The 15,716-nt window shown below is 50.2% G+C and overlaps 1 protein-coding gene across 3 annotated transcripts in view; it reads right to left on the bottom strand.

Moving 5' to 3' along the window:
• itpr2 (inositol 1,4,5-trisphosphate receptor, type 2) overlaps positions 1-15,716 on the bottom strand; it is a 70,238-nt gene that overhangs the window by 26,404 nt on the left and 28,118 nt on the right. For all 3 annotated transcript variants that reach the window (XM_035525495.2, XM_081715337.1, XM_035525496.2), the window contains 2 exons: positions 11,137-11,239; positions 9,976-10,163 (listed from right to left, as the gene is read on the bottom strand). In XM_035525495.2, coding sequence (XP_035381388.1) covers positions 9,976-10,163; positions 11,137-11,239 — 291 coding nt within the window. The remainder of the gene's footprint in view (positions 1-9,975; positions 10,164-11,136; positions 11,240-15,716) is intronic.

The following is a 15,716-nucleotide window of genomic DNA, read 5'->3' as shown; positions in this document are numbered from 1 at the left end:
TGTGTGTACACGTACGTACCTGTGTGTGTGTGTGTGTGTGTGTGTGTACACGTACGTACCTGTGTGTGTGTGTGTGTGTGTACACGTACGTACCTGTGTGTGTGTGTGTGTGTGTGTGTGTGTGTACACGTACGTACCTGTGTGTGTGTGTTTGTGTGTGTGTACACGTACGTACCTGTGTGTGTGTGTTTGTACACGTACGTACCTGTGTGTGTGTGTGTACACGTACGTACCTGTGTGTGTGTGTGTGTACACGTACGTACCTGTGTGTGTGTGTGTGTACACGTACGTACCTGTGTGTGTGTGTGTGTGTACACGTACGTACCTGTGTGTGTGTGTGTGTACACGTACGTACCTGTGTGTGTGTGTGTGTGTGTGTGTGTGTACACGTACGTACCTGTGTGTGTGTGTGTGTGTGTGTGTGTGTACACGTACGTACCTGTGTGTGTGTGTGTGTGTGTACACGTACGTACCTGTGTGTGTGTGTGTGTGTGTGTGTGTACACGTACGTACCTGTGTGTGTGTGTGTGTGTGTGTGTGTACACGTACGTACCTGTGTGTGTGTGTGTGTGTGTGTGTGTGTGTATACACGTGCGTACCTGTGTGTGTGTGTGTGTGTGTGTGTACACGTACGTACCTGTGTGTGTGTGTGTGTGTGTGTGTGTGTATACACGTGCGTACCTGTGTGTGTGTGTGTGTGTGTGTACACGTACGTACCTGTGTGTGTGTGTGTGTGTGTACACGTACGTACCTGTGTGTGTGTGTGTGTGTGTACACGTACGTACCTGTGTGTGTGTGTGTGTATACACGTGCGTACCTGTGTGTGTGTGTGTGTGTATACACGTGCGTACCTGTGTGTGTGTGTGTGTATACACGTGCGTACCTGTGTGTGTGTATACAAGTGCGTACCTGTGTGTGTGTATACAAGTGCGTACCTGTGTGTGTGTGTGTGTGTATACACGTGCGTACCTGTGTGTGTGTGTGTGTATACACGTGCGTACCTGTGTGTGTGTGTGTGAGCGCGCGTGTACGTACGTATGTGCGCGCGTACGTACGTGTGCGTGTGCGTACGTACGTGTACGCGCGCGTACGTGTATGTGCGTGTGCGCGCGCACGTACCGGTGTGTGAGCGCGCGCACGTACGTGTGTGTGCGCGTGTGTGTGTGCACGTACGTGCGTGTGTGTGCGCACGTACGTGTGTGCGCGCGCACGTACGTGTGTGCGCGCGCACGTACGTGTGTGCGCGCGCACGTACGTGTGTGCGTGTGTGTGCGTGTGTGTTTAAGTACGTACGCACCTGTGTGTGTGTGTGTGTGCGCACGTACGTACGTATGTGCGCGTGTACGTACGTGTGTGCGCGCGTACGTACGCGCATGTGTGTGCGCGCGTACGTACGTGCGTGTGTGCGTACGTTCGTGCGCGTGCGCGCGTGTGCGTACGTGTACGTGAGCGCGCGCGCGCGTACGCACGTGCGTGAGCGCGCGCGCGCGTACGTACGTACGTGCGTGTACTTGTACGTGTGCGCGCGCGCGTGTACGTACGTGTACGTGTGTGCGCGCGCGCGCGTGTCCGTACGTGTACGTGTGTGCGCGCGCGCGCGTGTACGTACGTGTGTGTGTGCGCACGTACGTGTACGTACGTGTGTGTGTGCGCACGTACGTGTAAGTGCGTGTGTGTGCGCACGTACCGGTGTGTGTGCGTGCGCACGTACGTGTGTGTGTGCGCGCGTGTGTGCGCACGTACGTGTGTGTGCGTGCGCACGTACGTGTGTGTGCGCGCGTGCGCGCACGTACGTGTGCGTGCGCGCGCACGTACGTGTGTGTGCGCACGTACGTGTGCGTGCGCGCGCATGTACGTGTGTGTGCGCACGTACGTGTGTGCGCACGTACGTGCGTGTGTGTTTAAGTACGTACGCACGTACGTGCGTGTGTGTTTAAGTACGTACGCACGTACGTGCGTGTGTGTTTAAGTACGTACGCACGTACGTGCGTGTGTGTTTAAGTACGTACGCACGTACGTGCGTGTGTGTTTAAGTACGTACGCACGTACGTGCGTGTGTGTTTAAGTACGTACGCACCTGTGTGTGTGTGTGTAAGTACGTACGCACCTGTGTGTGTGTGTAAGTACGTACGCACCTGTGTGTGTGTGTAAGTACGTACGCACCTGTGTGTGTGTGTGTAAGTACGTACGCACCTGTGTGTGTGTGTGTGTGTAAGTACGTACGCACCTGTGTGTGTGTGTGTGTGTAAGTACGTACGCACCTGTGTGTGTGTGTGTGTAAGTACGTACGCACCTGTGTGTGTGTGTGTAAGTACGTACGCACCTGTGTGTGTGTGTGTAAGTACGTACGCACCTGTGTGTGTGTGTAAGTACGTACGCACCTGTGTGTGTGTGTGTGTAAGTACGTACGCACCTGTGTGTGTGTGTGTGTAAGTACGTACGCACCTGTGTGTGTGTGTAAGTACGTACGCACCTGTGTGTGTGTGTAAGTACGTACGCACCTGTGTGTGTGTGTGTAAGTACGTACGCACCTGTGTGTGTGTGTGTAAGTACGTACGCACCTGTGTGTGTGTGTGTAAGTACGTACGCACCTGTGTGTGTGTGTGTGTGTGTATACACGTACGTATCTGTGTGTGTGTGTGTGTGTACACGTACGTACCTGTGTGTGTGTGTGTGTACACGTACGTACCTGTGTGTGTGTGTGTGTGTGTGTACACGTACGTACCTGTGTGTGTGTGTGTGTGTACACGTACGTACCTGTGTGTGTGTGTGTGTGTACACGTACGTACCTGTGTGTGTGTGTGTGTGTACACGTACGTACCTGTGTGTGTGTGTGTGTGTACACGTACGTACCTGTGTGTGTGTGTGTGTGTACACGTACGTACCTGTGTGTGTGTGTGTGTGTACACGTACGTACCTGTGTGTGTGTGTGTGTGTACACGTACGTACCTGTGTGTGTGTGTGTGTGTACACGTACGTACCTGTGTGTGTGTGTGTGTGTACACGTACGTACCTGTGTGTGTGTGTGTGTGTATATACACGTGCGTACCTGTGTGTGTATACAAGTGCGTACCTGTGTGTGTGTATACAAGTGCGTACCTGTGTGTGTGTATACACGTGCGTACCTGTGTGTGTGTATACAAGTGCGTACCTGTGTGTGTGTGTGTATACACGTGCGTACCTGTGTGTGCGCGCGCGTGTGTGTGCGCACGTACGTGCGTGTGTGTGCGCACATACGTGCGCACGTACGTGCGTGTACGCACCTGTGTGTGTGTGTAAGTACGTACGCACCTGTGTGTGTGTGTCTGTGTGTGTGTAAGTACGTACGCACCTGTGTGTGTGTCTGTGTGTGTAAGTACGTACGCACTTGTGTGTGTGTGTGTAAGTACGTACGCACCTGTGTGTGTGTGTGTCTGTGTGTAAGTACGTACGCACCTGTGTGTGTGTGTGTGTGTGTAAGTACGTACGCACCTGTGTGTGTGTGTGTGTGTGTAAGTACGTACGCACCTGTGTGTGTGTGTGTGTGTGTGTGTGTAAGTACGTACGCACCTGTGTGTGTGTGTGTGTGTGTGTGTGTAAGTACGTACGCACCTGTGTGTGTGTGTGTGTGTGTGTGTGTAAGTACGTACGCACCTGTGTGTGTGTGTGTGTGTGTGTGTGTAAGTACGTACGCACCTGTGTGTGTGTGTGTGTGTGTGTGAGTACGTACGCACCTGTGTGTGTGTGTGTGTGTGTGAGTACGTACGCACCTGTGTGTGTGTGTGTGTGTGTGAGTACGTACGCACCTGTGTGTGTGTGTGTGTGTGTGTGAGTACGTACGCACCTGTGTGTGTGTGTGTGTGTAAGTACGTACGCACCTGTGTGTGTGTGTGTGTGTGTAAGTACGTACGCACCTGTGTGTGTGTGTGTGTGTGTAAGTACGTACGCACCTGTGTGTGTGTGTGTGTGTAAGTACGTACGCACCTGTGTGTGTGTGTGTAAGTACGTACGCACCTGTGTGTGTGTGTGTAAGTACGTACGCACCTGTGTGTGTGTGTGTAAGTACGTACGCACCTGTGTGTGTGTGTGTAAGTACGTACGCACCTGTGTGTGTGTGTGTAAGTACGTACGCACCTGTGTGTGTGTGTGTAAGTACGTACGCACCTGTGTGTGTGTGTGTAAGTACGTACGCACCTGTGTGTGTGTGTGTAAGTACGTACACACCTGTGTGTAAGTACGTACACACCTGTGTGTAAGTACGTACACACCTGTGTGTAAGTACGTACACACCTGTGTGTAAGTACGTACACACCTGTGTGTAAGTACGTACACACCTGTGTGTAAGTACGTACACACCTGTGTGTAAGTACGTACACACCTGTGTGTAAGTACGTACACACCTGTGTGTAAGTACGTACACACCTGTGTGTGTGTGTGTGTGTGTGTGTGTGTAAGTACGTACGCACCTGTGTGTGTGTGTGTGTGTGTGTGTAAGTACGTACGCACCTGTGTGTGTGTGTGTGTGTGTGTGTGTGTGTAAGTACGTACGCACCTGTGTGTGTGTGTGTGTGTAAGTACGTACGCACCTGTGTGTGTGTGTGTGTGTGTGTGTAAGTACGTACGCACCTGTGTGTGTAAGTACGTACGCACCTGTGTGTGTGTGTGTGTGTGTAAGTACGTACGCACCTGTGTGTGTGTGTGTGTGTAAGTACGTACGCACCTGTGTGTGTGTGTGTGTGTGTGTAAGTACGTACGCACCTGTGTGTGTGTGTGTGTGTGTGTGTGTGTGTGTGTGTGTGTAAGTACGTACGCACCTGTGTGTGTGTGTGTGTGTGTAAGTACGTACGCACCTGTGTGTGTGTGTAAGTACGTACGCACCTGTGTGTGTGTGTAAGTACGTACGCACCTGTGTGTGTGTGTGTGTGTGTAAGTACGTACGCACCTGTGTGTGTGTGTGTGTGTGTGTAAGTACGTACGCACCTGTGTGTGTGTGTGTGTGTGTGTGTAAGTACGTACGCACCTGTGTGTGTGTGTGTGTGTGTGTGTAAGTACGTACGCACCTGTGTGTGTGTGTGTGTGTGTGTGTGTGTGTGTAAGTACGTACGCACCTGTGTGTGTGTGTGTAAGTACGTACGCACCTGTGTGTGTGTAAGTACGTACGCACCTGTGTGTGTGTAAGTACGTACGCACCTGTGTGTGTGTGTGTGTGTGTGTGTGTGTAAGTACGTACGCACCTGTGTGTGTGTGTGTAAGTACGTACGCACTTGTGTGTGTGTGTCTGTGTGTGTGTGTAAGTACGTACGCACTTGTGTGTGTGTGTGTGTCTGTGTGTGTGTGTGTAAGTACGTACGCACCTGTGTGTGTGTGTGTGTGTGTGTGTGTGTGTGTGTAAGTACGTACGCACCTGTGTGTGTGTAAGTACGTACGCACCTGTGTGTGTGTAAGTACGTACGCACCTGTGTGTGTGTGTGTGTGTGTGTAAGTACGTACGCACCTGTGTGTGTGTGTGTAAGTACGTACGCACCTGTGTGTAAGTACGTACACACCTGTGTGTGTGTGTGTGTGTGTGTGTGCGCGTAAGTACGTACGCACCTGTGTGTGTGTGTGTGTGTAAGTACGTACGCACCTGTGTGTGTGTGTGTAAGTACGTACGCACCTGTGTGTGTGTGTAAGTACGTACGCACCTGTGTGTGTGTGTAAGTACGTACGCACCTGTGTGTGTGTGTAAGTACGTACGCACCTGTGTGTGTGTGTGTGTGTGTGTGTAAGTACGTACGCACCTGTGTGTGTGTGTGTGTGTGTGTGTAAGTACGTACGCACCTGTGTGTGTGTGTGTAAGTACGTACGCACCTGTGTGTGTGTGTGTAAGTACGTACGCACTTGTGTGTGTGTGTGTCTGTGTGTGTGTGTAAGTACGTACGCACTTGTGTGTGTGTGTGTGTCTGTGTGTGTGTGTAAGTACGTACGCACTTGTGTGTGTGTGTGTGTCTGTGTGTGTGTGTAAGTACGTACGCACTTGTGTGTGTGTGTGTGTCTGTGTGTGTGTGTAAGTACGTACGCACTTGTGTGTGTGTGTGTGTCTGTGTGTGTGTGTAAGTACGTACGCACCTGTGTGTGTGTGTGTGTCTGTGTGTGTGTGTAAGTACGTACGCACCTGTGTGTGTGTGTGTCTGTGTGTGTGTGTAAGTACGTACGCACCTGTGTGTGTGTAAGTACGTACGCACCTGTGTGTGTGTAAGTACGTACGCACCTGTGTGTGTGTAAGTACGTACGCACCTGTGTGTGTGTAAGTACGTACGCACCTGTGTGTGTGTGTGTGTGTGTGTAAGTACGTACGCACCTGTGTGTGTGTGTGTAAGTACGTACGCACCTGTGTGTAAGTACGTACGCACCTGTGTGTGTGTGTGTAAGTACGTACGCACCTGTGTGTAAGTACGTACACACCTGTGTGTGTGTGTGTGTGTGTGTGTGCGCGTAAGTACGTACGCACCTGTGTGTGTGTGTGTAAGTACGTACGCACCTGTGTGTGTGTGTGTGTGTGTGTAAGTACGTACGCACCTGTGTGTGTGTGTGTGTGTGTGTAAGTACGTACGCACCTGTGTGTATGTGTGTGTGTGTGTAAGTACGTACGCACCTGTGTGTGTGTGTGTGTGTGTGTGTAAGTACGTACGCACCTGTGTGTGTGTGTGTGTGTGTGTGTGTGTAAGTACGTACGCACCTGTGTGTGTGTGTGTGTGTGTGTGTGTGTAAGTACGTACGCACCTGTGTGTGTGTGTGTGTGTGTGTGTAAGTACGTACGCACCTGTGTGTGTGTAAGTACGTACGCACCTGTGTGTGTGTGTAAGTACGTACGCACCTGTGTGTGTGTGTAAGTACGTACGCACCTGTGTGTGTGTGTGTGTGTGTGTGTGTGTGTAAGTACGTACGCACCTGTGTGTGTGTGTGTAAGTACGTACGCACCTGTGTGTGTGTGTGTGTGTGTGTGTGTGTGTGTGTGTAAGTACGTACGCACCTGTGTGTGTGTGTGTAAGTACGTACGCACCTGTGTGTGTGTGTGTGTGTGTGTGTGTGTGTGTGTGTGTAAGTACGTACGCACCTGTGTGTGTGTGTGTAAGTACGTACGCACCTGTGTGTGTGTGTGTGTGTGTGTGTGTGTGTGTGTGTGTGTGTAAGTACGTACGCACCTGTGTGTGTGTGTGTAAGTACGTACGCACTTGTGTGTGTGTGTGTCTGTGTGTGTGTGTAAGTACGTACGCACTTGTGTGTGTGTGTGTGTCTGTGTGTGTGTGTGTAAGTACGTACGCACCTGTGTGTGTGTGTGTGTGTGTGTGTGTGTGTGTAAGTACGTACGCACCTGTGTGTGTGTAAGTACGTACGCACCTGTGTGTGTGTAAGTACGTACGCACCTGTGTGTGTGTGTGTGTGTGTAAGTACGTACGCACCTGTGTGTGTGTGTGTAAGTACGTACGCACCTGTGTGTAAGTACGTACACACCTGTGTGTGTGTGTGTGTGTGTGTGTGCGCGCAAGTACGTACGCACCTGTGTGTGTGTGTGTAAGTACGTACGCACCTGTGTGTGTGTGTGTGTGTAAGTACGTACGCACCTGTGTGTGTGTGTAAGTACGTACGCACCTGTGTGTGTGTGTAAGTACGTACGCACCTGTGTGTGTGTGTGTGTGTGTGTGTAAGTACGTACGCACCTGTGTGTGTGTGTGTGTGTGTGTGTAAGTACGTACGCACCTGTGTGTGTGTGTAAGTACGTACGCACCTGTGTGTGTGTGTGTGTGTGTGTGTAAGTACGTACGCACCTGTGTGTGTGTGTGTGTGTAAGTACGTACGCACCTGTGTGTGTGTGTAAGTACGTACGCACCTGTGTGTGTGTGTGTAAGTACGTACGCACTTGTGTGTGTGTGTGTAAGTACGTACGCACCTGTGTGTGTGTGTGTCTGTGTGTGTGTGTAAGTACGTACGCACCTGTGTGTGTGTGTGTCTGTGTGTGTGTGTAAGTACGTACGCACCTGTGTGTGTGTGTGTGTGTGTGTGTGTGTGTAAGTACGTACGCACCTGTGTGTGTGTGTGTGTGTGTGTGTGTGTGTGTAAGTACGTACGCACCTGTGTGTGTGTAAGTACGTACGCACCTGTGTGTGTGTAAGTACGTACGCACCTGTGTGTGTGTGTGTGTGTGTGTAAGTACGTACGCACCTGTGTGTGTGTGTGTGTGTGTAAGTACGTACGCACCTGTGTGTGTGTGTGTAAGTACGTACGCACCTGTGTGTAAGTACGTACACACCTGTGTGTGTGTGTGTGTGTGTGTGTGCGCGTAAGTACGTACGCACCTGTGTGTGTGTGTGTAAGTACGTACGCACCTGTGTGTGTGTGTGTGTGTGTGTGTGTAAGTACGTACGCACCTGTGTGTGTGTGTGTGTGTGTGTAAGTACGTACGCACCTGTGTGTATGTGTGTGTGTGTGTAAGTACGTACGCACCTGTGTGTGTGTGTGTGTGTGTGTAAGTACGTACGCACCTGTGTGTGTGTGTGTGTGAAGTACGTACGCACCTGTGTGTGTGTGTGTGTGTGTGTGTGTGTAAGTACGTACGCACCTGTGTGTGTGTAAGTACGTACGCACCTGTGTGTGTGTGTAAGTACGTACGCACCTGTGTGTGTGTGTAAGTACGTACGCACCTGTGTGTGTGTGTAAGTACGTACGCACCTGTGTGTGTGTGTGTGTGTGTGTGTGTGTAAGTACGTACGCACCTGTGTGTGTGTGTGTAAGTACGTACGCACCTGTGTGTGTGTGTGTGTGTGTGTGTGTGTGTGTGTAAGTACGTACGCACCTGTGTGTGTGTGTGTAAGTACGTACGCACCTGTGTGTGTGTGTGTGTGTGTGTGTGTGTGTGTAAGTACGTACGCACCTGTGTGTGTGTGTGTGTGTGTGTGTGTGTGTGTGTGTGTAAGTACGTACGCACCTGTGTGTGTGTGTGTGTGTGTGTGTGTGTGTGTAAGTACGTACGCACCTGTGTGTGTGTGTGTGTGTGTGTGTGTGTGTGTGTGTGTGTAAGTACGTACGCACCTGTGTGTGTGTGTGTAAGTACGTACGCACCTGTGTGTGTGTGTGTGTAAGTACGTACGCACCTGTGTGTGTGTGTGTGTGTGTGTGTGTGTGTGTGTGTGTGTGTAAGTACGTACGCACCTGTGTGTGTGTGTGTGTGTGTGTGTAAGTACGTACGCACCTGTGTGTGTGTGTGTGTGTGTGTGTGTGTGTAAGTACGTACGCACCTGTGTAAGTACGTACGCACCTGTGTGTGTGTAAGTACGTACGCACCTGTGTGTGTGTGTGTGTGTGTGTGTGTGTGTGTAAGTACGTACTCACGTGTGTGTGTGTGTAAGTACGTACGCACCTGTGTGTGTGTAAGTACGTACGCACCTGTGTGTGTGTGTGTGTGTGTGTGTGTGTGTGTGTAAGTACGTACGCACGTGTGTGTGTGTGTAAGTACGTACGCACCTGTGTGTGTGTGTAAGTACGTACGCACCTGTGTGTATGTGTGTGTGTAAGTACGTACGCACCTGTGTGTGTGTGTGTGTGTAAGTACGTACGCACCTGTGTGTGTGTGTGTGTGTAAGTACGTACGCACCTGTGTGTGTGTGTGTGTGTAAGTACGTACGCACCTGTGTGTGTGTGTGTGTGTGTAAGTACGTACGCACCTGTGTGTGTGTGTGTGTGTGTGTGTAAGTACGTACGCACCTGTGTGTGTGTGTGTGTGTGTGTGTGTAAGTACGTACGCACCTGTGTGTGTAAGTACGTACGCACCTGTGTGTGTGTGTGTGTGTGTGTGTGTGTGTGTGTGTGTGTAAGTACGTACGCACCTGTGTGTGTGTGTGTAAGTACGTACGCACCTGTGTGTGTGTGTGGAGTACGTACGCACCTGTGTGTGTGTGTGTGTGTGTGTGTGTGCAAGTACGTACGCACCTGTGTGTGTGTGTGTATATATACACTTACCTGTATCTGTGTGTTTCCTCCCCGTAGCAGTGCAATACCCAGTAAGATGCTTTCTTCAAAAACTCGGTCATTCTTGGTGTTGACGATAAGATGGATGACTAACTCAGACGCTCCCACACTATCCAGCAAACACTGGATATCCCCCGGAGTCGTGCCAGGCTTGTCAGCGTCCAGCCCTGGAGAACCCACTGAACGGGCACACACACACACAGGACTTTGTTTCTAAAAAGTTAAAACAGACACTATTGCAGTTCTGAAGAAAGAGCACTGTAAAACACATTAAACACAACCTGACAGACCCCTCAGTAAAATAATCAAAAACTCTTATTTCTGATCTTATTTCTGGAGCCTTCTGCAGCAGCAACGCACATGACCATCCAGGTGGCTGGGGCTCCTAGTCACTCCTGGACTGTGGTGTAAATAAACCCCACACACACCCCTGCAGGTGAGTCAGTAAAACCTGTCAGCGCTGCTCTCTCCTTAAACACACTGGTCTGGTGAGCTAGTTCTCCAAACACGAATATTACAGCAAATTACAAAACTCACTGATGCACAATACCCCTCAACACACCCCACACATAGACCCACACAAACATACATGCAAGCAAACACACATAACAGAGCCAAAACATGCGCGCGTGCACACACACACTGACCCTCTCTGTATGAACGTGTCTGTAGCTACCACAAAAGAATGACTGACCACTGACAGAATCTCACCAGTTTACATTGAGCACTTAAATCATTAATGAGCGCATCATTTGTTAATTACCACAATAAAAGGCAGAAATATGCAAATGAGTTCTAACAAATTAAAAATGTGTGTTGTGCTAGTATTTTGGATGAGTCTCAGTTTTCATGCAAAATAATGGAGGTCAATCTTTATCCAAGTCACAGTACAGGGTTATCATTGTTTTTAATACACTGCAAGGTATATGGCATATGTTCATTTGTCAGTGTAAATTCTGTACATACAAGAAGGTTTACATGTTTCCTGGCTCCAGTGCACTCACGGACCATCTTCTTCCTGGCCTGGGAATGTTCTGGTGGCGGCTCACATGATTCGAAGGCAGCTTAGAGCGAACGTGACATGACGCGTGACGTGAGGGTGCTTGTGCTGGTGTGTTCGGAGGGATGTATGGCGCTCGCTGAGCTCTGTACCTCCGGGGGAGGAAACTCCAGCAGGGGCATGGTCCAGAGCCTTGGTGTGGGGTCGCTGAGTGCCAAAGTAGTGGGTCAGCAGCGTTTTCCGTAGTGTGTTGCCCTGTGAATGGAGAGAGAAGGAGAGACCAGGCAGTTATGGCACCTCACCGCTGAAGGTCCTCCAGTCCTGCGAGACTTGCATACGTCGGCAGGACGTGAAGGTCAGTGAACTTCATACATTACAAGTCAACCAAGTTACATCTCAGTGGCATCAAATATGACATCATTAGACAGCAGTGCATGTTGCTTAAAAGCTGCTCCCGAGTTTGCCGTTCTTGCCAACTTCAGCCAGTGTAGGACACGCCTCCCTTTAATCCCTGCCCCCTATGCAAAACCTTTGGCAAAGCCCCGCCCTTCAAATGCTTAATGCTTAACTAAATTTCTCTACGCTTGTAAAAATAGTTGACAAGAAAGGAGGAGCTTCAGAGTAGAGACATGTTATGATTGGTTAATACAACTGGACCAGGTTCAAGTAGAGGTCCAAAACAGCAAACAAATCTTTTATTTTTACTTAAGTATTTAAATGACATCTATCTGAATGTGAATGTGCTCTCTCACACACACACACAAAATTCAAATTGTGACACACCCAGAACCCTCTAATTGCTGCAATGCAGAAACCACAGACGGACTCATGTAACTACAAATCCCATCATGCATCATGGTATACTTAGATTAGCAAGCTTCGGCTATGCCAATAGCAAACCCCCCCCCCCCCCCCCCATATCCGTCACAGTGAGCTTAACTTAGTTTGTTCAGTACTTTCTGGTTCTAAAGAGAAAAACTGTTAAAAACCTAAAAATCTGAATGGAAAAGATTTAAATGAGAAAAAATTTAAATGGAATGGGGGGCGGGGCCCGACCAAAACAAAAAACATTTAAATGAATTTTATAGGCCCCCACACATCTGAGTGAAGGCACCGGACCACAGCTTGGAGTGTCACAGCAATACGTGATTTTCAGTTTCTGATTTTTAATTCATTTTTTAACACGTTTTCACTTCACCGTTCTGAGTGATTAAGTGTAGACTGATGGGTAAACATGGCAATTATATTCATTCAACACTATAATGTGTTGTGGATTTGATTTTGAATGGATATAATTGAATCAACTGGGGACTGAATACCTTCTGAACCAGTGTGTGTGAGGATATGTGCACACACACACACACACACACACACACACAATCCCCCCACCCTCCCTGAGCCCCTCAGTGTGTCACTATGGAGACACGTATATTATATATGGGTTGCCCAGCAGCCTGCGTGTGAGTCGCATGCAGGGGCCGTGGGCCAAACCCGGCTGCACTAGCCTCTGTACGGCTGAACTAAAGAGAAACATGACCTCTGGGTTTACGCCGAGAGACAACAACCTCTGGAGAGAAACAAGCAGTGTTTGCATCGCAGCCAGGTTTAGTGTGTGTGCCCCAGTTAGGTTAAACGCACTTTCTGATCAGAGCTACCGGGAGTGGAACCATTCCCACCTGTCCTGGACACGTCACACGAGAGAAAATGTGCTTTGTAGGTCAGACCCAAAATATATATAAAAAAGGTGCTCCATGTTGTGTAAGGGACGATTCACATATTTCGCACAATAGTGTGTTTTACGTAACTATTATAAACTGTAATTGCGACTACTCCAATTATGTACCAGGAAGAGTGAGGAGAAGATAAGAAGACAAAGGAAGGAAGCCATCATCCCACCACAGTCCTGCTTCACCGAGGAAGAGGTGAAACAGCCAGGTGGAGGAGGTGTAGAGAGAGATAGACGACTCAGAGACAGACAGACGGGGTGTTACGCAACACCTGGTGGTGTCATGCTGGGAGAGCATGAGGAAAACAGGTGGAATGAGGGGTGGAGCCAATGGTCCCTTAGCCTCTCCATATCCTCCTCTCACTCGCTCCATCCTTCTCCCTCACAGCACCCCCCCTTCTGGCTGCGGGGGGAGAGAGGCACCCTGGGTCGTGGTTGCGTTGCCCGTGGGGACGGTGGTGTGTCCAGCGTGCCTCCGTGAGGCTTCCAGTACTCAGCCGGGTTGTGCTAGAGCATTGAGGGCATGGGGCTAGGAGTGGGGGTGGGGCTGGCTAGACAGACCCCCCGAATCCCCTTACTCAGTGTTACTATGGAGACAGCGCGGGCACCTAATGGCCCTTCCTCCACTGGGCCTCTGAGCCACTCGGAGTCTGGTCCTTCCAAACAGGCGCGCACGCACGCACGCGCGCACACACACACACACACACACACACACACACACACACATCCCAGAGAGCAGGAGCTGCATGGTGAACAGAAGAACAGGTTCTCAGTCTCTCTCTCTCCCCTGATGCACACACACACTCACTCTTTCTCCAGTGAACACATGTGACTTATGTTCTTTCCCAGTGAACACTGTCTCATCAGCAGTCAGTTCAGACACACGTCTGCTTTCGATGTCTGGAAGAGTCCAGTAAACACACACGCGCACGTGCACACATCCCTCCAGATGCTTCTCCCTTGCAGATTCCTGCAAAAGACCAGAAGGCTTTGGAGGGGTGCGTGGGGGAGCGAGTGAGTGAGAGAGAGGGGGGGGGGGGGGGGGTTAGGTGTGCCAGCCTGACTCATCTGTCTGGTGCTGCAAGGAGTTGGGAAAAAAAAAAAAAAAAAAAAAAAAAAAAAAAGTCAGGTGAAGTAAGGACAGAGGATGAGAGAGGGAGGTGTAGAGAGAGGGGCATTCATTTTAAAATGTGCGTAGGCACGCCACACTGCGGCTGAACTGGCCAAACCCAGGATGCTCTAGACAGCCCCCCCGTCATCTCCACCTTCTGTCTGTACACACCTGACAGGTACCAACACCACAGTGAGTTGGGGGGTGATAGATGGGGTAGATGTGAGACAGCACCTCTAACCACCCTCCACTCTCCACCCAAACATCTCCAGCTTTTACCCTTCAGAAGACACAGACGCCATTGAGGGGGAAAACTCGCAAGTGGTCGCTGGTCTGGGTGAGACTGTTTAGCTTTGACTTTTATACTTTATTTGCATCAGACATTTGCATCGGCAGGGAACAACGTTCCAAACTGGTCGTCTCCTGGCTGGATTCTTCACCAAATGTTTCTGTGTTATGCACTTAAGAGCCGCTAAGCTGCCAAAACCAGCGTATGTGGGTCTAATGAAAGCACCTCCCTGCTGGGCCGAAAAACAAGCTGAGATTCTCAAGCAATTCCCCATGGCTCGCGGGACGACAGTATCTGCGGATCAGGAGACAGCAGGGGTTTGCCAAACGCGGTGCTCGTGAGGGGCCAAACACAGCAAATGGCCAGCGAAACGTGTGAGCCGTTTCTAACACAATCTGTAGAAGTGTGTATACCTCCTCACAGTGACACCAACACAGAGTCTGTCTGAGGTCTGAGAAGATCTGAAAGGTGCTGAGTGATGAGTGCTGGCTTTAACGCTGATGAAATGGGCTTGTTGAGAGAAAAAGGGGGTAAAAAACCCAATACACCTAAAATCCGATTGGCCTGTTCAGGCATGAACACGACAGTGGCACAAGTCAGTGGAGACACTTATATAACCCAGTGCACGTGCAGGAGAGGGAGAGAAAGAATGAGAGAGACCATGATGGAAAAAGAAGAGAGACAGAGAGAGGGTGAGCAAGCAAGAATGAGAGACTGAGAGAAAACGAGAGAAGAGAGAGAACACAGCTGGATTGCCTGTTGAGTTTCATCATAAAGGACTTTCTCTCCAGCTCTGATTGTAAAGACTGAGGTTGTTCACTGTGCTGTGGCCTGCCTGCTCTCTTACTGGCTGTCCACCCTGTCCAGTGTCCTGGGTCTTCTCCTATTGGCTGTCCACCCTGTCCAGTGTCCTGGGTGTTCTCCTATTGGCTGTCCACCATGTCCAGTGGCCTGCCTGCTCTCCTATTGGCTGGGCCTGCGGACAGCTGTCCTCCCAAATGGCAGCACTAGCAGAAGCCAAACAAGCGATGCTTGCATGTGAGAGCAGTGTGTGTGTGTGTGTGTGTGTGTGTGTTTTTCCGGACTGGTCCATGGTGTGGAAACAGCCGTTCCTTTAACCACGGCTGACACGTCATCCTGTAACGTGCTTTGAGTGCTCAGATCACGTTCAGGAGACACACAGCGCATCTCTATGCAAACTGCTGCTAATATGAGCCATCCTTCTAACGCCATGAACTGTTATTGTGTATGAAAACAACTATACAATTAACATTATTTTACACACGCACACACTCATATCCTGGTACACAGTATAAAATTAGCAATTTAGCAACAGAAATTATTTAGTATGCAAGAGTGCAGACCAAATCACAGGATTGTGTGGTATCAATTCTACAGTAACACTACACTCACCTGCCCTCTACCCTACCCTACCCTCCTTCTACCCCAACCTTCCCTACCCTCCCTCTACCCCAACCTACCCTACCCTCCCTCTACCTCTACCCCAACCTACCCTACCCTCCCTCTACCTCTACCCCAACCTACCCTCCCCTCCCTCTACCCCAACCTACCCTACCCTCCCTCTACCCCAATCTACCCTCCCTCT

The sequence above is a fragment of the Electrophorus electricus genome, chromosome 6 (assembly GCF_041902795.1).
Source record: "Electrophorus electricus isolate QZ-2024a chromosome 6, ASM4190279v1, whole genome shotgun sequence".
Taxonomy (NCBI): domain Eukaryota; kingdom Metazoa; phylum Chordata; class Actinopteri; order Gymnotiformes; family Gymnotidae; genus Electrophorus; species Electrophorus electricus.
Note: the sequence above shows the minus strand (reverse complement) of the source record. Positions and strands in the feature narration are given on the sequence as shown.